Here is a 25,144-nt window from a genome sequence, read left to right on the forward strand (position 1 = left end):
CTCGTGGTTAAATAGCCATTCTCTTCCTCTCATGTTTGCTCCCATGGAAGCAATTGAGCCACTCTCAACTTTGTTTTGTATGCCAAGAAAACCAAGCAAAGGTAGGTGAAAAGGAACGTTTCTTTGATTTACCTTTAGATCATAAAGCTGAAAATGAAACCAAAAGCTTTTTGATGGACACAAAACAATCTTTTTTTCCTACAGTTTGATCACTGAACACTGAAAACCTTGAAGCTGTTCTTCGTTCTGGATGAAACACTTCTAAATTCTAAAATCATTAGGGAACAACAGTTTGAAACAAAAATTGTTTTAAACCGGAAAAACATCAAACTTCTGAAAATGGCTATCTGTCTGCCATCAGGAATCTTTAAGATTCACTGCTTGCTGTGGAATATCCCTCCCTTTAATTTTTCCTTCTAAATTAATCCCTGTTGCTTTTCTCCAGTAGTTTTGACACCTGTTCTCTGGGTTCTGCCCTGAGCCCAGGTGACTGGCACAGCAGGGCCTTGTGCCCTGAAAACAATTCTTCTCTCCCTGCCTTTGATACACCAGCCTTTTGGAGCCCTGGGCTTTGGAAGGGTAAGGCCTCTCTAATATTCAATTTCTAATACATTTTCAGTTGGTTTTGAAAATGCAAACTCCTGCCTTCCAGTGGTTAAGTTCCTTTTGGAGATTCTTGGTTTTAGTTTGTTCCAGTGGTTATTTTTGTTGGGGAAATAACTTACCTGAAAATGTCTGCTGTGCTTAGCTGCTGGTTCTATTGGAAACTAGAAGCCCAAGGGTGCTTTTTTCTTCTTTTGGTGTTTCTTTTTTTTAATCCCCTGAAGCTATCTAGTAGATTTCTGTCGTGTCTGACTCCAGAACTCCTAATGAAAACCAGAACAGAACAAAGTTGTTGGAACACATAAACCTAATATTAGTTTGGAAGGAGTAAATATTTATCCAGGGAGAAGGAGATGACTTATTTAAAGACTTGACCTAATTTATTATTTAGGAAAACCACCTTTCGGTATCCACCCTGCAGCCAAGAATTGTCCTTCTTTTTCCTAGGGAATATTATAGTTTAAGAAATGAACCACACAACCAAGAATATACTGGCAGGGGCCGCCTCCCAGAATGGAACTACTCATTAAACTCATTTATCCTCCTAAGAGACCATTCTAAAGGTATTGCAGTGCATTAGGGACATAGCTGGATCGCTGAAAGGTCATGGCGCTTGGAGACAGTAGCTGTAGTGGGAGGCACTCTGGTCAGGTTTGGGTTTGTACTAGCAGTTTCACAGGATGCTTGTCCATTACAGACCTTTTCACTCAGCAGTTCTGTTTAATACCTCATTTTTAAGCTACGTGCCAAGTAAACCCCCAGAAAAATAAGTCTTGGATAGTGTGAAGGGGTCAGTGATGTTGGTTTTGTTTTCCTCATTTCATACTCAGTTAAGGTAAAATACTGGATGAGGCAGGGGATCATAACAGGCTATAATTTCTTATTTGAGGTTGATTTATTTTTTTAATTTTTTTTTTTTTAATCCTGTGCAGACTAGTAACAATATGGAACATTTCATATTTGCTGATAGCGCTGAAGTGTCAGATAGTTTGTAGTCCTAGCTTAGTGGGCAGTGGACAGGCCACCACAATTATTGGCAACTGTGATGCTTTTTGATGCTTTCTCAGCCGAGAGGACTTGAACTGACTTGGATTAAAAACTGCTTTTCTCCATCAGAAATATCCTCTTTGACATAAAGCAGGGGACAGCAGTGTGGTTGCACATCCTGTTCTAGCTGCAGCTGAGCCCTGCAGATGTGGTTACCCCCAGGACCGTCTTCCACCCCTTCAGCTGCTCAGCTTAACTGCTTTTAAGGTCTCTTTCTAGCTCAGTTCAGTCAAAATGATACAGATGAACTCCAGCATGTCTAATAGTGGGATTCTTTTTTTTTTTTTAACTGACCTGATCTAAGAAGCAGCCACAGCAGCAGTTGTGCCAGGAATTGGAGTCATCAGTCACCTATTACAGGAAGGCAGTGGTGAGCAGTCTGCGGTGAACCATTCAACTTGGCCCAGCCTTACTCAGAACAGGTAAAGCCATTGCAGTATCTTCCTAGAGCAGTGCAGGGAAAACATGAAGTACCACTGCCTCTGCTGAGCTAGTGCTTGGCATGAGCAACTGGGCTATTAAGCCTTCCCCTTCTTCAAGTGTGAATAAAATACAAGTTTCTATCAACATGTGTGGATGTTGAGGTGCCTGCACAGAACAGTAGTCCCAGTCTAGTAGTCCCAGACTAGTAGCCTGTGTATTTGCTGCCCAGATGTAAAACACCTAATGGATTTTCATTCTTTTGCTCTGTCTGTGCCCCTTTGTACCATATTAATATGCTTTCCTTCTTTCACATAACAGCTCCCAGTATTTGTAAGGTTATCACATCTCTGCAGATGATTTGAATGCACTGTATAACATAGTTATTTTTATATTTCCTCATAAAGACCTTTCCATGTTTGTGTTCTCTGAACTCTGCCCAGATTCTCATCCCTTTCATTCCACTGTTGAGGTCCCTGGCAATATTTCAAACTGCAGAGCGGTAAGAGGAGTAGAAATCCCTGCTAGATGATGGGATCATCTCTGTGTTTAGCTACAAATTGTGCTGACCTTCAACTGTTGTGTTTCGAGATAGCATTGCCATCCACACCCTCATCTGGCGTGAGTGCGACTTAGGCTTCAGTGTGTTCTCATGTCCTAATCTGTATGTCATCTAGACCTGTGACTTGACCAGAGGATATTGGAGGCCTCTTCCGCCATGGTCTACAAGCCCAGGCTTCTGTGTTGTATTTAGTAGCTCACTTTGTTTCTTCTTCATACACATAATTTCCAGAGGGTTTTCAAAAGAGGGGCTCTTCAGTGGTGCTTACAGTGATAAGAAGTCTTATACTTAAACCCGAGTATCTCGTGTCTTTCCGCAAGCACTGAATTAGGAATCTCTCTGTGAAATGAGGAGCTGTCTTAAAAACTGACTGAATACAGCCTAGTGCTAATAAAACCATCAGTTTAATTTAATATGGCTATGCCTGTGTAATAAAGCAGATAGGAGATAACTTAACCTGAGTAGGTCCTGTACTCTGTGTATTTCATGTGTCTAGTTTAACCGTGGTGCATAACACTGCCTACAGATCATTAGCTTTGATGGTGACTAACAATGGAGTTAATCAAGCACTCCTCTGTGACTCTCTCTTGTTACTCCATATGCTGTCGTTTATTATTAACCTATATCAACAGCCCTTCCAGTAATTTATAAGCCATATTACACTGCTCTTTACAGCTGATACTATTAAAAGTAACATTTCCAGAAAGCTTTCGTGAAATATTTTATTGATGACGGCACTTACCGTCAGACTTTTATGTACTCTCTTTTCTTCTTGTACTTTTAAGCTTTTGGAAATATAATCACATTTAGAAGTATGTCCTTCTAGGTGTTTTTCTGCAGCTGTTTATTGCCAGAGAGGCCAGCCAAAAATCTGCAGTTGTCATTAGTGAGAATTTTGACATGTAACTCTTTGAGAGGCCTGTGATTCTTTTGTCATTGTTATTCATTCTGGTACTTAATGTATTTCTTCACATATTATACTGTCACCCTAAAAATATGATTGCAAGTTTTGAACTTATAGTTCCCAACTCATAGTACCCAATTCTTTTTTAAAGTTAAAAAAAAGAAGTGAAGATTTTGAGCATATCTGTATAACCCCCTGTGCCACTGGTGAAAAAATCCAGACTCATGTCTCTCATCATGTCACTTCAATTAAGAAACCACCATAATAGTCCACATCTTTCCATAAACTCCAGAGTTTCTTACAGACTGCAACAGAATATTTTTTTTAGTTAAAAATTGGCTAAATACTAATCAGTACAATACAATCAGTAGTTTTATTTACAGAGAGTTATTCCTCCATATAAAGACATATACAGTGACCTTGGTAAGTGATCTACTTTAGGCACAGAGACACATTAGCAGTTAAAATAGTCACGGTCCCCAGACAGTTATATCTTTTCCCATTTTCCCACTAAGCTATTTTAGAAAAATCTAAACGCATATGATTCTGCTTGAATAAAAGAGTGCATGTCTTTGTATAAAAAGGAGCTACAGGTTTTTACCATAAAGGAATCGGAGAATTCCGCTCCATAGATTGTAAACATTATTATTGGACTTTAACTTTGGCTTATTTCTTAGATTTGTTCAAAATAATCGATTAACATTGGAGAAACACCTTTTTCTATTTTCTGATCTTTATGCAATAGGTTATGTTAGACCAGGAATAATAGGTTTAGTGATACTTAGAGATGGTATTCCATCTTCTGTTGAAATATGGATATTCTGTCTACCCTGAGGCCTTAAGACACATTTCCATGGCAAGCAAAATGACAGCAACATCATTAAAACATCTCAGCTTTTTTGAGATAGGGAGGTCTGACACTTGGGGAGAATATGCAAACTAACTACCTACTTTTGCAGATTTCCTGAAAGTGAGATTACATGATTTTAAAATACTTTATTTCAGTAGTTTATGATCTGGCAACTTTGATTGTTTTCTACTATTTCATATTTTTTTCCTTCTAGAAGACAAGGAGTTATCTTTGTTCATTTTCTCTGGGTTTCAGATGATGGTGGCGTTGACTTCATGCCAAACACAACTTTCCTTAGTTTAGGCTGACCAGTCTGTTCTAACTAGCAGTCTGTCGCAGTTTGACACTTAGCATCTGTGTAAATTTGTAGCTGGTAGATGCTGGAATTTGTCTATGGCGCTCTCAGTTTCAGTGCCTTTCTGGACAGATTCACAGTCTGTGGTAAACCTAGGATTGCCTGACTTCCACACCCATATTTAAAACCTTTCAGTTTGAAGCTGTACAATACTTGCTAGCTCAAATAAATAATCACTTGATATAAACAGGTTCTTAAGTCCAGTCTGGGTTTCTGTGGCTTGAAATGTCTTGTAATGTTTTGCTGGGGAAATAGTCCAGGCTAAGCCCTGAGCACCTGAGTACAGCGAAACACTGGATAACTTTAGTGATAGCTCTCAGCAGATATAGCTCTCTGTTGAACTTTAAAGTCGTTAAACTGAGTGCAGAATACTCAGTCCACTGCTAGATTAAATCATTTGAGGCTTTCTGACTTATAGATAACTATCAGTATATGCATGTGAAAAGATAAAATATTTTTGCTGAAAATTGGGATCCTGCTGGATTCCTGCTTTCCCATCTGCTGCAATGTTTCACTTCTGTGTTAAGGGCTGTATCTGGGTTGACTAGCTAGAATGATACAGTCTGCTCTTTAGTTTTCAGTTGCTACCTTTCTTTACATAAAATTCACTCTAATGAGAAATGGAAAGAGTCTACTGATAAACCATACTAATCATAAAATCCCAATCTATGGATTATATCATTTTACCTTTATCCTCCAGGAAGACTTTTCAGTCTCACTATCCTCAGTTTCTAGATTGATTTAGGAAAAAAAAAAGTTCACATGAATTCTAAATCAAAGCAGAAAAAATGGATCTATACAGTTTCTGTAATGTTTCCCAAATGAACTTATGTGGAAGCAACGTGTGATTGATAACAAGATGTAGTAGGATATATTGTACATATCGTAAGCACTAAAATATTATTGGTTCCTTTAGTTTTATATGTTGTTAAATGTACAGAACTCAAGATGCTTTATCAAGGTAACTAAGACTGGCTGTGAAAGACACAAATAAGGAAATTTGTTTTCCCTCCCTAGGTTTCTCAGGAGAAACTGAACAAGTCTTGCTGCTCTGAGGTCAATCTTTGCAACACTGACAGTGAAGTACAACATTTTGCTGTAGCCTCTCTCTAAAAAACTAGTGTGCCCCATGTATGAAACTGAATGTGAATAGTCCATTGAGATTCTCTTTAATGTCTCCTGTCTGCTTTGTTGAAAGTCATTACAAGAGTGCAGCCCTCAACATGTATTCAGCATGTGAATTTATTTTGCAGTCTACATCTCCAAAGACACCTGTGGCCCACAAACTGGTAGGGTCTCAAAACTAATGTGTCAGATCCAGAAGACAGAGCTGCACAGTACTGCTCTGTTTTGCAGTCTTAGCAGTAAAGCTTAGAAGTCCCCAGCAAAAGTAGATTCACAGAAGCAATAACCTTTTATTACCAGCCAGCCTTAGTTTCTCCCCATTTTCAAATTGCGGACTGAATTTCTTCAAAACCAGAACTTCTGCTCTCTTGCTCAAGTTAAAGGAAGTTTTCCTTAACAGCCCTTGCTCAATGTTTTAAAATGCCAACTAGTTCGCTTTCTCTGCTTTTAATCTTCTTTACAGGCTTCCTTCCATGTATATGTCACACTTTACTCTTCTGTGTGTAGGTATCTCATGTACTACTTCTCATCTCTCTGTCCCCTAACCAGCAGACTCTTCTGCTGTCTATCTCTTCATCAGTGTCTGAGACATATGTGTAAAATCAGGGTTATCCTAAAAGGATGTAAACCCAGCCTGGAAGGGATCTGCTTACTGATATAAGATGGTAAGAAAGGAGAGAAAATTTTCATATTCCATGACAAAAATTAATTTATAGGCTGGCAAATGCTTAGGGTTGGAAGTCCCCTTTTAGTCTGCATTGAAAATTAATTGCATTGTAACTAAGCTGGTTTGATTCCACAGGCACCTTTCCCAAATGTAGCTCCATTGCACAAAGTGCCAAATGGAGTTTCTTGCAGGAGTCTCATTTGGTGCTGCCTCAGACTAAGGCAGGTGAACGGTATGTTACAGTGGCCTGGCCTTCTCCAGTGGCTTGACAGCTGCGGTGGAGTAGCATATGGGCAGTAGCATAGGCAGTAGAAACCTGTTTGCTAGAGAATGCCACCCTTTCTCATGGTTCATTAGACAGTCTCCAGAGACTAAATATTCACATCTTTAATATTTCATAGTAAATTGTTTGTTAGAAATTAATATGCATGTGACAGACACTTCTACGCTTGCAGAACACAGTGGTTTCCATTTAGTTTTAGAATTTATCAGGTTGGATTTTTTGAAGGCATGCTCACAGGAAGAATTTGGAGCTGCCTACAGCATTGCCTCTCAGATTAAGATCATGTCACTGTTTCTGCTGTGTCCTCTTGTTTGAAAAGATGAAGGAAAATGACACTCTGTACGTAGAGTTCTCAAACAAGGATTTGGGCCAATAGCAATTTTTTTTTCTCATCTTAAACAAAAAATGACTGAAGATGCCTTCCTGTCCTCCATAAAATTCTGCTTATTTTTATGCAGAATAAATGAATATAAGTCTAAAAATGTTAAGGAAATGTATTTGTTTGGATTACACTAGGAAAAAATAAATTACAATATTTAGTTTAATCCTGAAGAATTTATACATCCTTCTCACACCACTCTGTTGCTCTAATACCACAGCTCAACTAGCAGAGTAGGTCAGAGGTTTCTGAAAGTGCCAGTGGTATATGGCTTTTGTCTCCATACACAGACCAAGCGCTGCCTACAGCTTGCAGCCAGCAGCATGCTGATGGAGTGACCTGCTGTATGTTGGAAGGTGTCTAGACTGAATTTCTGTCCTGGTGACACAAGTAACTCTTGACATATGTTTACAGAAGAAATGGAATGGTTTTTCAGGGTAGTTGGGAAAGCATTTTCAGAATTTGTACTATGCATTTACAAAGCAGCTTGGTCTAAATTACTGCCTGCAGATAAAAGATTATTTTCCTTTGATGAGCAAGACCCACATCACAGGGAGATTGCAACCATGACTTTCAGTTTTAGGAGTTTTACAAGTTGGGGTGTCTTCCTTGCAATGAATTCTCCTTGGTTAACCTCACAGTTGTGGAACTAAATGCAATCTATTTAATGTCTGGAAAAGTGTTTTATCCATTAGAGGAGTCCTAAAAAAAGATACACCTCAATCATGAGGTGCCAACAAAAAAGATCACCATCTCCAGAGGGGTAAATAAGGAGGAGGAAGGTGTTTTGGAGAGGATTTAGCTTTCAAGATGTAGCAAAGGGGAGCCATTGGGTTCAAAGTCATTAATTGTTAAGGATGGAGAAGGAAAGTGATTGTAGCAAAACCAGTGTGGAAAAAGAATGGAGGCAATACTGGAAATGAGTGTCTTGATGTCATAAGAGTTTGGCATTAGAAAGAGAAAGAGAGGCACACATTTTAAGATGTGGGGTTTTTTATGATGGGCAGAGAAGGAGTGAAAAATAACCCTCAGTTATGGGTTTGAGTAATAGAGATGGAAATGGCGATGTACAAGGGAGAGACAAAAGTCTGCAAAGGAAGTTTAAGAATTGGACTTGTGTTAAAATTCAGCTAATTTGAAGACCTCTGTGCTCTCTAAAAAGACGCGATTCAAATTTTTACATTTCTTTTTGAATTTCTTCCAGACCTGTGGGAGAAGGGTTCAGGATGAAAAGTTCTTTTGTTAGATCTGCAACTTTTATCTGCAGGACTAGATTGGTTTAACTTTGAATAGCACATTGAGAGATCAGATTGAAGTTCAGTTTTAAAACTTATGTTCCTGCCTAAGTTAGATTCTGCCTAGAGGTTGTGACACAAATGTTTTGGTCTCAGTATATGCCAGGCTGTTGAATGCTGCTTTTTCTGCCTACGCCCAGGGTGGCCTGCCACCTGCTGAGGTGTTTCAGATCTCACAAGCTCTTTTAGGTTGTTTGTTCCCTCTCCATGGTTCAAAACCTTTCAATAAATAGTCTCTTTGTAATTGCTTGCTCTGAGCTCAGTTTCTGAGCATTTCAGAAGCAGAGTTGTTTGCAGCCAGTCACGTTCTTCTTTCGGCTGCAGTAAAGACCCTTTTTTTTTTCCCCTAGGGTACTGAATTTCAGTGTTTTATCATTTCCCCCCCAAGGCAGGTATGAATGCGAACTACAGAGAAGTTTTCTTTCTGGAGCTTGGCCAGGAAGAATGCTTTTCCACCTGAGTATAGATATATATTTAAGTACCTTGCTGAATTTTGGCCAAGATTTGTAGCCTGGTTTTGGAGTTCAGTGAACAGTAAGTGAAAATCATGCACAAACATTTTTTTCTAGTTCTGAGAATATTATTTGCAAATAATTTATCTAGTAATTACCAAGAAAGAGTGAACTTGATGAGGTAACCCTCTCATGTGAAAAGAATCAAAGCACAATATCCATTCCTATTAGTTGGCCTGCTTAGATTTTAAATTGTTCAAAATGTATTAAATAAGAGTTTCCATGAAATAATGTTCACAAATGTCACTACTTCTTTATAATAGGGCAATAGTGAAAAAGAGTTTATATTTGTAAGTGTGCATGTTTTTGTTTAACTATGTACAAATGTGTACACCTCTGACAACCAATAAATTCTTGAAAATATTCAGATTATAACTGCCTCAATGATTTTTAAAAAGTGTGGATAATTATATGGAAATTATTATGGAAATATATATTTTGTTGTGAAAACGTCTGGGCTAGTAAACTGATGGAAACAGGCTATCAAAAATTATATAGATGGTGTGTCATTCTTTATAAATTGCCCTTTTTATTGATGATAGTTCAGGAGTTGTGGAGAAGTGGCAAAGATGACTTACGCCCTGCAGTGCTCTTTAATTACAAGGTCTTTGAATAACTATGTTAACAGGTAGAGATGTACTGTCTGTGTTAGCTGACTGTAGCTCATAATTCCATTGGGCTGGCTATTATTCATAGTCATTTTGCTTGTAAATCAGTGGGACAGGAAAGCAGTGCATTTATCTCTGTGAAAACAAAAGTATTATTCTAGCTTAGTATTTCATATTCAACTACACTCATTGACTGGCTCCAGTAAGTTTGGAATATTAATGAGATGAATACCAGCATCTTTAATTCAAGGAAAGCAACAGATAGTGTGAAAAGAGGGGCTCTCAGTATAGTCAAATTGACACTGAAAACATTAAATTTATTCTTATCCTGATTTTTTTATAGGTAGGTATCAACAGTAGTCAAGTTGTTGAATCTGAACTACTCAAATGTTACTAAAGGCATCCTACATTTCCTTTAAATAGTATAATTTTGCATTTTGTGGTTCTCACTTCTTCTATATGGATCTCTATTATTTACTTTCACCAAGAATTTTGAATATAAAATTTGCATCTGTAGACGTACTTGTTTTGACTCAAACCTTCAAAAATTCATAGCACTGCATATGATTTGCATGGAGTTTGGTCTTCTAATTATTCTCTGATGGAAGTGAGGAACATTTTTATATTCTGTGAATTTCTGTAAAATAGCCTTATATAAGACTGAATTCAAACTGCACCAGGACCTAGAGCATAGCAAATCGAGGCTTATGCACACCCTGGTTTCAGTCTAAGGCAGAATCTAATGCAGCGTGTGTACTCAGTCATGAAATTGGGAAGTGCTCCCAGGTCCCAGTTTAGGTGTGGCCTTATCAATCTTCATTAAGAAAGCATTATTGGGAAGCACCTTGTTATTATTTATACCAGAATTTTAGAGATTTTCACATTTTTATTTTCTTTTGAGAACAATGTGGTAATCTAAACATCTTTTAGTACTAAGATATAGCCTGAGGCTCTTTGCTTTTCCTCACATTAGTATTCTTGTCTTGTTGGGGCAAGCAGTGATCCAGAAACATAAAGACAGGCTACATAACCTGTGAGAGCAGCTAAATATAGAGAAATTGGTTACATATAGCCTAAGATAAGTCACTATGTTTAAAACTTCAACTGTGCTTTTCAGATCAGCCCAAAGTACGAGTTAAGGCCTATTTTCCTGCCAGCTACATGGAAGAATTAGAATTCGTTTGAGTTGTAATGCCTTTTACTGCTTCTTCATTCTTGGGGATGTACTGATGTGAGCGATAGATGTTTATGCTTCAGATCAGGGTCTCCCCAGGGATTTATACTGATACTGCTTCTCACAAAGCGACTTTGTAGATTTAAATTAAAAATGTCAGGCAGTTCTTCCATTCTGGCTACAAGTACATGCACTAGTGAGAACACTGCAGCAACCTCCAGCTCTTCTATGTTTGGTTCAGTTACTGTGATAGAGATGTCTCTTCTGACAAGTCTCATAGCTCTTGTGTTTAAGAAACTGCATGGAAAAATAGCAGCAAAGAAGAGATAATCATAGTGAATACTAAAAGAAGGCTTTAAATAAAAAGATCTTTATGTTCATATTTCAGGTCCCTAGCTGACCCTTCTGTTCCTCCAGATCAGGAAGAAACTTCTGAGAACCCATTTACCCAAAAATTGCTGACCTCCTTTCTGCTGAGCCATAGCCAGTTAGGAAGGCTTAAGTGTGATGGGGTATGAGCACTGGCTCACAAGTGAAGTGTTACCTCACCCCACTGGGAATTTGTATCAGGGCATAGGACAGCCAGTCATACCAGTGGCAGGGCTCTGAAAGCAGCGTACGGCATCTGATTGACAAAAGTTTGCCAGATGCTACTATGCTACACATTTAGGCTGACTTCTGAATATTCTGGGGCCTCTTCTATTTGCAAGTTGGTATTCAAGGTAAGGTCGATGTTTCTATACAAAACCTGCCAAACCTTTCACCATCACAGAAGCACACAGGTGTGTCCAGTTTGCTTTGCCTGCTAACCAGCAGGCATCCAGGACTGCCAGGTAAAACTGTCCTCTTCGCTGTACCTGCCTCGGCGTGTTTGGTGCAGACATCTAACTGAATAGATGTGGAGATAGACCACAGTTTTATCCAGGATAGCACCTTAAATCTCCCTTTCTACCTCTCAGTGTCAACAGAGGTGTGCCTGAGTGTGCCTGAGTTTGCGGTTTCCCTGTTTATGCAATCTCCATTGAATGCATGTCCACAGACAGAGAGAAAAGTAATTCCTTAATAACTCGTTAAATAAAATTCCTAAGAATTGACAAAAGAGTACAACCAAGCATGCTTCCAATATCCTTGCAAATCAGAAACCCACATACTACACAGTTTCACATCTTAGTTTCAGAGTAGGAAGAACTGTTAACATGTTCTGCAAATATATAGTAGCATCCAACTTTGTTTTCTTCTGGAAGGTTCTTCCAATAATATTATAGGCAAAAGGTTTTTTGGTTTTCTTTTGGGTTTTTTTTTTTATCATTACCAGTTCTTTAAACAGTTTAATTTTGTGTGGCACTGGAAATAGCAAAGTCTGGTCTGTGGGATAAAGCTAATTTCTGGAATTGCAGCCAGAAGAAATTTAGAGGCAAAAACGTGCAAAGCATCATCTCAGTTGTTCTGAATGCAAGCATTGCACCCTGGGACCCACTGAAATCTCAGCTGGTATTTGGATAGGTAAATGTTCTTCCTCAGCCTGAACTTTAGAACAGATGAGAACATCCAGATGAGATAGATGTTCATGGATGGATGTTACCCAGACAAGAACAGAAATGGAAGGAAAATGTAAAACTTCATAATTTTCAGGAGGAGTTGGAGAAAATTGAACACTTATTCTTCAGTCTGGGATGTTGATTTTGCCTCTTAAATGTGAAAGTGGTGAATTATTAATGTTCCTTTCACTAATTATTTGTTGACATAAAATAGCTGAACTATGTTAACTTCTAGTGTGCTTTTGTGCAGTGATTAGATAACATGTGAGCTTTAGAGCTTTAAAGGAGATGTGTTTGTATGGCACAGTTATGTGGAGAAAAATAATCTCCCAAACTGAGCATCATTGAACAACTCCATCAGGGCTGTGCATGTAATTAACAATAAATACCTTTCCTGAAAAAATTCTTTCAACTGTTACCTATTTAACTAAAAGAACTGGAATGATTTTTCAATTAAAAACTGTTGCACTTAGGAAGCACCTTTCTTTAATAGTTCTTTACAAATGGCTTTTCTGGGTATACATAGTGAATATATTAATGCATTTTTAATGGCCTGTGTCAGGTAGTTCTGAGATCAAATGAGGCAGGTGTGTAGAACCAGAGGAATGAGAAGAAAAAAAATTTCCATTGAAGTGCCTGAATCTGTTAAAGAATGTGTTTTTCCTCATTAACTTTGCAGAGCTGTGCTAAATTTACATTTTAAGATGTACCATTGAGATATGAAGAGCTCCCTTGGAATGGTCACCTGATTGCACTGGCTTAAATGCAGTGGGAGAGCACCAAATGGGGGATTTAGTCCACTGGATTTATGCATCTAGCTTGCACCTGAATTTTAGACACTCAGTTTTCCCAAGTGTCTTCATGCCATTAACTATAGACTTAGAGGACAAGGACCCTGGAAGACTTCTACACAGAGCTCATGTCTTACCAAAATTTGGCACTTAAGATCTCCCTTGGATGAGTTCCTGCTTTTTCTTTAATTGTTTAGGAAGCAGGCACAGATACAGGCGATTTGTGTCATTAGGTAATTGTTATTTGAGTGGGTTCCCTTCAGGCAGGAGATCGTTTCTCCTTCCATGTTTGCAGAGCACCAAGCTCAGGTGAATCTTTTTGCAGTGGCTTGGAGCAACACTGTAATGTAAATATTTGATCTTAATATTTATGATGGCTCTGAAATTCAGGATGAGAAACTTAACTGGCTGTGAGCCCTCTGCTGAGGTAGGCATAGCCTTTGCATCTGCTTTTTTGCTCTAGGTACCGGTGAGCAATGTTGTCAACTGCAAGGGTTGTGTTTGGTGAGGCTCAGAAGACATCTGAAGACGAGCACTTGTTGCATTACTTTGTTCAGATGAGAAGTTCTTATATCTCAAACTATCGAAAGCTTTGTGGCTTTAGTATGGAGGTGACTGACACTGGGTTTTAATGTCTGGAGGGCTCAATGCAAATTACATCCAGGCCGTTCTTCCACTTCTTCCACCTCCTTGTGTGATATCCATTTAGGAAGCCTCAATACTAACTACTACCTATCCATCCTGCTAAGTATAAGCAACTAATAGTCTTCTCTCTCAGTATATCTGTTAACTGGAAAAGTGATAGGAGTTAGTATTTTTGGCAGTAAGCATAGGAGTGTTGAAAATCATACCACTTAAAAAAAAAAAATTGGTAATAGATGTCTCTCTGAAACAGTCCTAGAGTTTTAAAATCAAGTTCTGGAAGACAGCCTTTTCTTTCTTCACTTTGTGTAAAGTTTCATTACATGTTCGGCTTTTGTGTTTCATGTTGTTATTGCAACAAGTTTCTTGGCTAAAAAATCATTTATTCCGAGTAGCAAATGTTTCATTATAGTGAACAATAGTGAGGTTTCTTTCAACATGAGGTATAATGGAGATAACACTGCCAAAAGAAGTTAAATTATTACTTCCACATTATAAACCTGAATTACTGAGGTTTCCTGGGTACATTTTTTTAATAGCAAGTTTGACTTGTAACAGAAAAATTAGCAGTTTTCAGAAAGTGTGAATTTAATAAAAGGCACCTTTATGCCTCGTCATTGCCATACATACACATTTGCTTCTAGCAACTGTAAAATACGTTTGCACTTTATAATCCTCCAAAAAAATTAAAAAGAATATTTGAAGTCCATGAAAACAAGAAAACTTTTAAGTGCTCTTAAAATAATGTGAAGTTTAAGGCTTCTATTTAGAAACTTCGGTCATGAGAGATTTTGTTCTCTTCAACATTTCTTAAGAACACATTGTTAATCTGTTTTGTCTGATTAATATCAGATTCAGAGCCTCCTCATGATTTATTTTCATAGAAACAGATGTTATCATTTGTGGTGGAATGGAGACATATTCTGGGCATTATGTAACCTTCTTTGGCATTAACTTATGCTACATGTTTTTCCTTCATTCTGCCACAACATTGTAATTGTACCCAAATGGTTCTCAACGTGTTTCCATAGATACTTAGCATGTTCAGACTTTGTGTAATATATGCCTTGGTATCATGGATAGCTCTTGTTTTTAAACTCAGAGAACTGCTACACCTGTAGTTTTCGAATCACAATTGGTACTGGTTATAACACAGCAGTTTTGTGCACATATTTCAGTGCCGTCCACCACATCTGCTGTTGTAGCCTGTGGTGAGTTATGCAAAGTCTCTGCTTGCCACTGAAGTGTTAATAGAGCGCTATGGGCTCAGTTAGTGTGAACCCTCTCCACATCTGCAGGAGTGTCAGGAGGAGAGGTGGAGGATCGAAGGTGAGGGCTCCAGCCCAGGCAAGGGAAAGAACAGACAGTTTGGGAAGCCTGTATGAGCATGAAAGACCTGTTGAGAAACAGCTGGATGCTGGAGCCTCCCTGAAGATAGTTTGGCCTGATGTGAACCTTCTGTGTTTGTGTTACATTTTGAGGTTCTCCCTCAGGAGTTGCTGCTCTGCTTGGGCCCTGCCAATTAGCCTCAAGTTTTTTTAGTTAGCTTGATCTTAACCAGGAGACTTGTCACAGCACTTGTAGCCAACTGATTTGAACACGTTTTAAGTCACTGGGAGCAGAGATGTACCTGATACGTTTTTTTGAGCTACCCCACTCTATTTCTGCCTCTGAGATGGAAAGGAAGGACCTGACTGACATCAAGAACAGCTCCAAAGTATGCCGTGTACATACACAACAACGCTGACCCGTGTTTTGTGGAGGGCTTTTCCTCTTCCACGGACTTAATTTCTCGCTGTATTTCTTTTAAAGTCTACTGGTTCAATGACCAACCTCAGCTGGCAGGGAAGGCAAAGGAGTCTGATTTCTTTTGAAGTGATAACGATTGTTACTTCAAAAGCAGGTCAGCGGATGGGCTTGGACTGGGAAACAACATTTCATTTGGATGTTTTGAGAGGCTTAAAAACCTCTGGGTTGCAGCCGCAACCTGTGTAGAAAGTGGTGTGCTGTGTAAGCCAAACTGAACAGACTGAACACCCCAAAAGGTACAAGAGAACAGCCTTTATCTTTTGCTAAATGTATTTTACAAGCCCTGCTGAGATGACTATAGGAACCTATGTTGGGACTCAGCTAGGGCAGTGTTACGTAGAAGCACAGGGGCCCCAGCCTCTCACTGGAGTTGGTGGAGCAAATCTGCATTAGCCATTCCCATTCATTAACTGCAATTTTTGTCAGAAGTATAAGAAGTAAGAAATTATTACCTAGTAGCTTCATCTTCTCGATTTAACCTATTAAATTTCTAGTATGTGGGCCTTGCACAAGTGGAAGAGATTACAGCTGCATGGCTTTCCCATTTCCTTACCAAGTATTGCTTATGATATTTTCCCCAGACTTTAAAAAAAAAAAAAAAAAAAGACAAGAGACAAGAGGGAAGATTCCTCTTAAAGTTTTTGTGTGTGTAGTTTTGTTATCTCCGTTTAAGTAATTTTGAATAATTTCTTACTATACCAGAACAGTTAAAAGACATTCAAAAGAAGAAGACATTTTTGTAATGTTTAAATAGAGACAGTTTGCAATCTTCAGCCTTTTGTAGATATAAACTGATGTCTACATGGCCAAAAAAGCAAAATTCTGGGCATGATCTTTAGCACCTCATGCTCCAAAGGAGACCAGAAGAGGAAAAAGAATGGTTAATAGGAAAAGAAAATGTAATTTCTGAGTTTCTTTGTTTCTAAATTTAAAAGTGACATTTAAAGAAAAAAGATCATCAGTATTCTTCATTGTGTTTAGTTTTTGCTGTTAACCAAACCAATCTCAAATTTGGCACAAACCTGCAGGCTATCCTGCTTCAAAACAGAACATAGGCCAAATATATGCAGTAGGTAGACTAATAGAAATTTTTAATAGCAGTTATTTTCTCCATGCTTATACACTTGAAAGGGTGTTGCAGACTTTCCCTTGTATGTTCGAAAGCAGATTTGCTGGGATAATCGCATTTCGTTGTTACAAAAGAACATTAACCTCTAGAGGAGTTCGACTCCTGCCAGGGCCACATACGCTGTTGGCTAACAACACTGTTGATGTCCATGCAGCTGTGCCAGCTGACTTTTCAGCCATCCATCTTTAGATTTCAGTCAATGTCCACCTGTAAAGATATGCTCAGAAAAGTGAAAGCACTGGCAAGTTCTGCTTCTGATTGTGGCAGAGAGGAACATGAAGATTTACATGACTGGGTTTAAACCACAGCTCACAGATACATTCTTTGCATGCAAATGTGTTGATAAAGATTAGGTTGTGTGAAGGAGAATGGATATTTTTAATATGCGAGCCCACCACAACATGTTACGGTAGCTGGGCATAGCTGTCTGAAATTAATAGTTCAACATGGTGATTTAGCTAGAGAGTAACAACAGTATCTGTCTGTTCCTTTTGCAAAATGGCAGTAGTTCATGACAGCATATTGATTTAGAAGACTTTTATCTAACTCTCCAGGCTCAAAAGATAAGAATTAGTATCTCTGACCTCTTCCTGTGGTTCATCATGGTTTGCAGCTTTGGGTTCTTGCAGCATCGACCTTAAGTTTATTATAGGTACTAAAATGTATCTTCAGTCTTGTGATAAGTGAGGACAGGTAGAACTAGAGTTGTGGGGTGTTAGCTTCAGGGCTAAATATCCATGTCAGGGTTTCCTGTGTCCTGTGACCATGGGAGGGGGCTGGACCCACTGAGATGCTGCCTCCCAGTCCTGTATTCCTGCCAGAATTCTTCGAGTCCTTCAACAAAATATTCCAGGAGGTCAGATGATGTTCACTTAAACTTGCTGAAAGCTTTTGTTGAGGAGTCCCTTACAAGCAGTGCCTGAAGCCTGTGATAAGACTGCAGAGGACTGTCACTGAACACACAGTAGTGATGGAGTTAGGACAAAGCAAGAAACATTAATTTCTCAGCTGTGTAATTATGAAAGAAAATACAGCAAAATTTGCAGATGATTTTAGAACATTAAGGACCAGAGACAGGAAGGCCTTTCAGAAGCACCTGCAAGGTAACTGGACAGACAGGACCCTGCCAGGAAAAATTGTGCTGACTGTTGGATGAGTATCATAGAATCATAGAGACAGAATGGTTTGGTTTGGAAGGGACCTTTAAAGGTCATCTAGTCCAACCCCCCTGCAATGAGCAGGGACATCTTCAACTAGATCAGGTTGCTCAAAGCCCTGTCCAGCCTGACCTTGAACACTTCCAGGAAGGGGACATCTGCCACCTCTCTGGGTAACCTGTTCCAGTGTTTCACCACCCTCACAGTAAAAGATGTTTTTCTTATATCTAGTCTGAATCTACCCTCCTTTGATTTAATTGTCCTATTGCTAGAGGCCCTGCTAAAAAGTCTGTCTCCATCTTTCTTATAAACCCCCTTAAGGTATTGAAAGGCTGTGATAAGGTCTCCCTGGAGCCTTCTCTTCTCCAGGCTGAACAACCCCAACTCTCTCAGCCTGTCCTCATAGGAGAGGTGTTCCAGCCCTCTGATCATTTTTGTGGCCCTCCTCTGGACCTGCTCCAACAGGTCTGTGTCTTTTCTGTACTGGGGACCCCAGAGCTGAACACAGTACTCCAGGTGGGGTCTCACCAGAGCAGAGTAGAGGGGGAGAATCACCTCCCTTGACCAGCTGCCACACTTCTCTTTTGATGCAGCTGAGGGTATGATTGGCTTTCTGGCCTGTGAGCACACATTGCCGGGTCACATCCAGCTTTTCATCCACTATGTGAGTAACAAGTACCCACAGTGCTGCATTTTGTTGATGCTCTGTAAGAGTGCATGGGGTGTGGTCTCCATTACCTAAATGCCTGCAAGTGCAAGGCAGTGGTCCCTGGGATCTGGTGTTCATTCCAGTTCTGTGTGTCAAGCATCCTCCAAGCCTGGCCATTACTGTGAGGAGCTCAGCTGAAGTGTCAGCTTAAATGTTATGTTTGCTCTATAGTTGAAAAGGGTACTGAACAGTTTGAAAACAACACCAAACATGTAATGATGCACATATGCCTACCCATGTATGTACTGTGTTTAATTCAGGTTTTCTATCATAGCAGGCCAATGCAATGTACACCATCAGAGTCATGGAAGGGGCCCCTTCTGATGAGGGACTGGAAGAATAATGTCTGTGAGGATACACTGCAGCAAAACTGCTTAAATCCCTGAACTTCAAATAAAATTTAATTTAAGCATTCGTGTATGCCACGCCTTACAAACACAAAGGAGAGCTTAAATTTTAGACAGCCTTTCTCTTACAAGAAGTATGGCATACCTAGCTCTCTATATCATATAACTTCTGCAATTTTCTGGCACAGTATAACAGCAAGAATAAACATTTAGTAGGTGATACAAAACTTGGATGACAAAGTCCTGTCTCTGCAGAAGTCAACAGCAAAATTGTGTCAACAGGGTCACTTGGTGTGTTTGTACTGGCTAGAGGTATGACAGTGGTCTCGAGGTGAGCTAACCTGTGGGTTCAGAAGTGTAGGCTGAGCATGTTAAAGGAATGCATCCACTATGTGAATCACCCCATCTGAAAACTGTATCATGCCATACTCTACAGAGGGTACTTGGCGGTGACCATTCACTGTCTGCAACGAGACAAGTGAGTTCAGAGCTGTGCTAGAGGACATAGAGCAACCCTGGCTGAAGAGGATTAGGAAGTAATTTTCCATGCAGGGAGTAATTTCCCATCCTCTACTGACCCTTGTTAGCAGAGAGCTGATCAAGTGAAATACTGGGCCAAATTGTTCTCTTGTGTGTCTGATGAAGGGGGCTCTGCCTCAGGCCCCTGGTGCATGTGCACCTGGTCTTTCATTCATAGATTCACTGAATCACAGAATGCTTTGGGTTGGAAGGGACCTTTAAAGATGACCTAGTCCAATCCCCCTGCCATGGGCAGGGACATCCTTAGCTACATTGGGATGCTCAAAGTCCCATCCAACCTGACCTTGAACACTTCCAGGGATGGAACATCCACAGCTTCTCTGGGCAACCTGTTCCAGTGTCTCACCACCCTCATCATAAAAAATGTCTTCCTTATGTCTTATGTAAACGTACCCTCTTTCAGTTTAAAACCGTTACCCCTTGTCCTTTCACTACAGGCCCTGGTAAAAAGTCTCTCTCTGTCTTTCTTATAAGGACCCTTTATATATTGAAAGGCTGCAATAAGGTCTTCCTGCAGCTTTCTCTTCCCCGGGCTGAACAACTTCATTTATCCCAGCAGAGCCATTTGGCCTTGTGTTGCTTGACATCCACCCTTCCTGTCACAGTGTATACAGTTGTGGCAGTTGCTAAGCATGTGAGAGATGAGGAAATGCTAAAATAGCAATGCTTTTCAAACAATAGAAGTTAAATAAAAAAGTGTAGTGCTTATAGCATAGTATGGGGCTACTTGCTATTTTTAGCCTGATCATACTTCTATACTGCAACTCATTACACATCCATTTGAACGTCACTCAGTTTCACAGTTAAATAAAAAAGGATGAAGAGCAATAGCCACATGTGAAGGGATTTGGAGTTACAGATTGTGTGGCTAACAAACCGTTTAGATCTGCAGTGCGGTGATTTGTACTACATTATGGCACACTGGGCTTCAAAACAATTCATAGTCATTAGCAGGAAAAGGTAAATGCTGGTTTCAGCCTGAGTGTGAAGTGTAATTTCAGCACCTAGTATGTATATTACCTGCCCTTGTTAAACTATCATGTTTTACACTTGGCTCTTATAAATCCTTTTCAGCCTTTATCAAAACAGAAATCACAGCCCTAATTTTCATTCTTCCCTTTATAAACTGTATGTTAGGAAAGGACAATGAAGAAATTCTGGGAGGTAAAACCTGACCTGATACATCCTTGTTGTGCTACCTGATACATTATTGTACTGGATTTAGGTTAAATACATGAATAAAAGCCAATTAAGTTACTAATTCCTGTAACACCAGTGAAGGCATGACAAGGATGAATTAGGCATGGCATGACTGTCAGTAACTCCAAAGTAACAACATTGGCAGGACTTGCATGTTTCCACTTGGTTACAAATTTATTCATGTTACTACTGGAAGTGATGTATTTTAAAATAATATACTTTAAAGAACATAAGATAGCTGCCACTCCCCCACCCCCCATTAGAATCCCATTCTGCCAGTTAAAGTGCTGTCACAGGAGACTGTCTCTGGTGACAGTGACTGTGACAGTGCTGACAGCCGTCCAGTGCTCACACGGCAAAAGGCCTGCTGACAGTTTAGAAAAGTGTCAGAATAGCAGCTTCCCATTTTCAGGAGGTATTTTACCAAGTTAATATTGTGGCTGTTTGGAAATTAATTTCTTTCAAAAACACAACAGAAGAAAGCAATTTACACTGATGCCAAGAAAGCACATGAGTCTGTGCGTATCATGAAACTAAACCCTTGAGTTTTAGCTAGAATTAAATAAGCAATCACCTGTTCCTTTTTCCTCTTGCTCTCAAGAAAAAGGTAAAAAGTAAAAAACCTAGCAAACTAGCATGACCTTTAAAACTAGAGAGGTTTAGTAGCTGTGTCTAATTCAGGTGGGTAAGGTTTTGAACAAAGAAACTACACTCCAAAATAAAAGGTTCAGTGTAACTAAGAAATCGCCTATGTAACAGGCGGCACTATGGCTAGAACAGTAATACTGCAGAAATATTTAGAAGAAATGACATTGTCCTTTCCCAGTAGAGCAGTTGGGACTGCATTTTTCCACATGACATGTCCTTGTAATTCCATGTTTGTGATGAATATTGGAAATTCCTTTCAGTTGGGGATTTTTGACTTCTTCATCCAAGTATCATGTACAGCACTGTGCAAAGTTTGTCCCTGTTGGAAGGAGGGAACAAGGGGAAACTATTTGAGGGTGCATCAGGGGATGGTACATGGTGGAGGACATTCAGGAGCCGTGCCAAGAAGGTGTCCTGTGCCCAAGCCTGTTCTCAGTTCCCCCCTTGCCCTGAAAGTGACTCCTTTTCACCCAGTATGGACAGTGACCCCCTCCCCTTCATGGCATCAGACCGATGGCTCAGAGCATGGAGGAAGGAAAAGGAGAGTGCATGAAGCTCCTGCTTACCCTGCTTAGCCAGATCTAACATCAACATGTTGTCCTCTGGGCCTTAAAAGAGTGTCTTGGGAACTCAGACCTGGTTCTGAGTTCAGTGGGAAGTAGCCTCCTGGCACCCTGCATTGCCTCTTCGCAGCGTAACTTGAGAGTGCCTGGGGACCTTCCAAAGGCACTGTACTCCTGTTACAAATCAATCCAGATCTTACTGGAAGCACCCCAGTCTGTGTATTTTTTTGATATATGTTCTGTAACTTTTTTTTTTTTTTCCAGAAATGACAAGAAATACATAAGCAGATACTGGAAAGAAGTGAAAGTTGGAGACTTTGTGCAGCTTCGCTGTAATGAAATTATACCCGCTGACATATTGCTGCTCTCTTCAAGTGATCCCGACGGGCTGTGCCATATAGAAACAGCTAACCTGGATGGTGAAACTAACTTAAAACAAAGACAGGTGGTGAGGAGATTTTTAGAGCTGGTAAGTCACCATTCCTACCTCTCATTTAAGATAAGAATTTATTTCAGGTAAGTGAACTGTTCACCAGTCTACTCCACACCAGCTAAATCTGCTTGTCCTAGTAGTGCTAATGAATTACTGTTATGGTTGTCATTAAAATACTAACACTTGCCAACAGCTGACCTCATAGTATCAAAAGTTTTACCATAATTTTTCCCTGAATTTGAATAGGAATTATTTGGGGCAATTGTGTGCGGTTGGAAAATGTTGGGGTTTTTTAATGGTTTCTATTGTAGCTTGGTTTTTGAAAACACATTTTAACTGCCCAGTGAGAAGATATTTAAATACAAACAAGTACTTTTCCTGCCTGAAAACCAGATCAGTTTCAATTAGGAATTTTGCCTGAAACTCAGTGTTGCAGAATATCCCTCCAGCACTTGGAGCATTAAAGCTTGTAAGATTTAAAGGGACAGCACACATGCATTCTGGAGGTGTCTGTGCTGGAAAACTGTTTTACTACTCTCTCACTGTGCTTATCTCTCCCCAACAGCACTATTTTGAAACAAAACAAAATCCAGATCAGTTACTGTCAGCAGAATTAGAGGAAATTACCTGAAGTTTTACTTGCTTTAATAATCTTATTGAAATAGTATTTATTTGTATGCCCTCCTCTCCCATCACTCTTGCCAGCTAACCCCAGTTTCCTGTATTTCATCAGAAAAAAAAAAAATATTTTCTAGAACTCAGCTACATGTTTTTTTAATAGTAGCTCTTCTCACTTGAGAAATTTTGCAAACAATGGGAGCTGCTGCCCTTACCACTGTCATCAAAGGTGGTAAGCTATCAGAAGCCTATCAGAAGCCTATAATTGTATTGAGGTAGATCAGCATTAATGAAGTTACAATCCAACCTATAGGATAAAAGTCAGTGTGCCTTCCAAATAATTCTTTATGGTAGATAGAGCCTTCCTCTGAATAGCTTGTAAAAGCATGAGATAAAGACTTGTTTAATCATCAGTGATTTCCACATAGAATTTAGACATGACATGGCAGCTACTGCCATGGCAAGAAACTTAATAAGCTACAGGCCAAATGTTTCAAAAACTCTGATTGTTTCAAAGAAGCTAATTGAATTGCTTCTCAAACATCCCATCCTGTTCCCACTGAGACGAAATTTCTCGCAGTGGGTAGAGCTTCAGGGAGGTACTCAGATGATGTATCCCACTTCTCTGCCAGCGTAGACTTCCCACATGACCTCAGGCACATTATGTAGGACAAAAACTGTAGATTTCATATTGGCTAGGGAATACAGGGATGCTTTTGTGTTTGTGGGTACAGTTATAAGCTAAGAGCACGTCCCAGCTCTATCTCAAAGGAAAACCTGGGAAGGCACCAGTTCCTCCACTCATCCACAGCAGATGGTTGGATTTCTGTCATCCAAGAACATTTGACACACAGCAGAAGGTGTTGGTAAACACAGTGAAAGGAATTGATGTGTCCAAGTACAGATCATCGCAGGAGTGGCTTTCAAGAGCCTTGCTGCCCGGAGGAGTCCCTTATACTTATACAGGATCCCCGGCTTCCTGTCAGCAGAGTCACGATTCAGAACTAGGAGTGTGATTCCTGGAAGCTGATGGGCTGAAAGGGGACCTGCCAATCCTACAGACTCCCCTGCTCCTGGATGCTGTGATGCCTAGATGTGTGCCTGAGCCATCAGTTGTGGAGTCACTCTTCTGTCTTTAACCAGCAAATGCATGCATTAATACAGCAGGAAAACTAGGAGGGAGTACCCCTGCAATCTCATGATTAGCATACTCACTGAAGTTTCAGTTCCTGATCCAAACCAGGCAGCTAAAGACTTCAGGTATGGGTTTTGTACAGTTTGGCAAGACCTGTAACCTTTAGACTGTTGTGCGGAAGTGAGCGGCAGTGCCATTTCCTCCTCAAACAGGTTAAAGGTTATCAGAGACTGAATGGACCCTGTTAGGGAAGAAGGCTGAGGAAACAGTGCCTACCTAGGAAAGAAAAGCTAGGTTTATGTGCCAGGCAGCTCAGCACATCAGGGTATACGTGCCATGGCTTGCTCAGCATACCCTGCTTTACTGAGGAAATGAGTTATATAGATACTTAAGTCAGCTCTGCAGACACGTAACACACTTTGCATTTCCAGCCCATCCTCCTTCCATATCTTAATTCTCTGTATTTTAAGATGATTGTGGAACTTTTCTATCTCAGAGGTATGCTCCAAAATATGTGGATAAATAATTTTTAAAAATAAATTTCAGATCACAGATGCCTAGCTACAGTAGCAGTGAGGTCCATAATAAATTGTCAGGGTTAAACTGGGGTCAGTGACAGAAAGCTCATTCATTCCAGTGAAAACAGCAATGGACCCCAAGAAGTCAAGTACTGAAAGAGAGCTTGTAAGAAAACCGCATGTGACTACCTCCCCTCTCTTAAAATAGCTGAGAAAGTAGGAAATACCCAAACCCAGGTTTCTGCGTCAACTGAGTTTGGAGGCAAACTGCACACCTGCAAGTACCAAGTCCTTTGCAGCTGCAGCATCACTGAGCCTCTCTGTAACAGCATCCCATAAGTTACCCAGCAGAATACTTGCCATCCTCATTAAAGTCCTGGCCAAAACCTCTCTGAGCACACTGTTAATTCATGCAGCAGCAGCAGCATTTGCTTCCTCACCCCATACTAGTAGGGGTGGGCTCTTACTGGTTCTTGAAGGTGTTGCCCTGCTGAGAGACGCTAAGCAGTGGGATAGAGGGAGCTGCCTGGGAGATGTTAGATGAATAGTAGGCCCACAGCCAAGTAGCATGGAATAGCAAGGT

General features: G+C 40.0%; 1 protein-coding gene across 1 annotated transcript in view; it reads left to right on the forward strand.

The window, feature by feature from the left end:
• The window catches only part of ATP10A (ATPase phospholipid transporting 10A (putative)), a 116,744-nt gene that overhangs the window by 22,628 nt on the left and 68,972 nt on the right, over positions 1-25,144 (forward strand). The window contains exon 2 of the mRNA XM_074858994.1: positions 22,122-22,326. Within this exon, the coding sequence (XP_074715095.1) occupies positions 22,122-22,326 (205 nt within the window). The remainder of the gene's footprint in view (positions 1-22,121; positions 22,327-25,144) is intronic.

This window comes from Strix uralensis, chromosome 2 (genome assembly GCF_047716275.1).
Source record: "Strix uralensis isolate ZFMK-TIS-50842 chromosome 2, bStrUra1, whole genome shotgun sequence".
Classification (NCBI taxonomy): Eukaryota; Metazoa; Chordata; class Aves; order Strigiformes; family Strigidae; genus Strix; species Strix uralensis.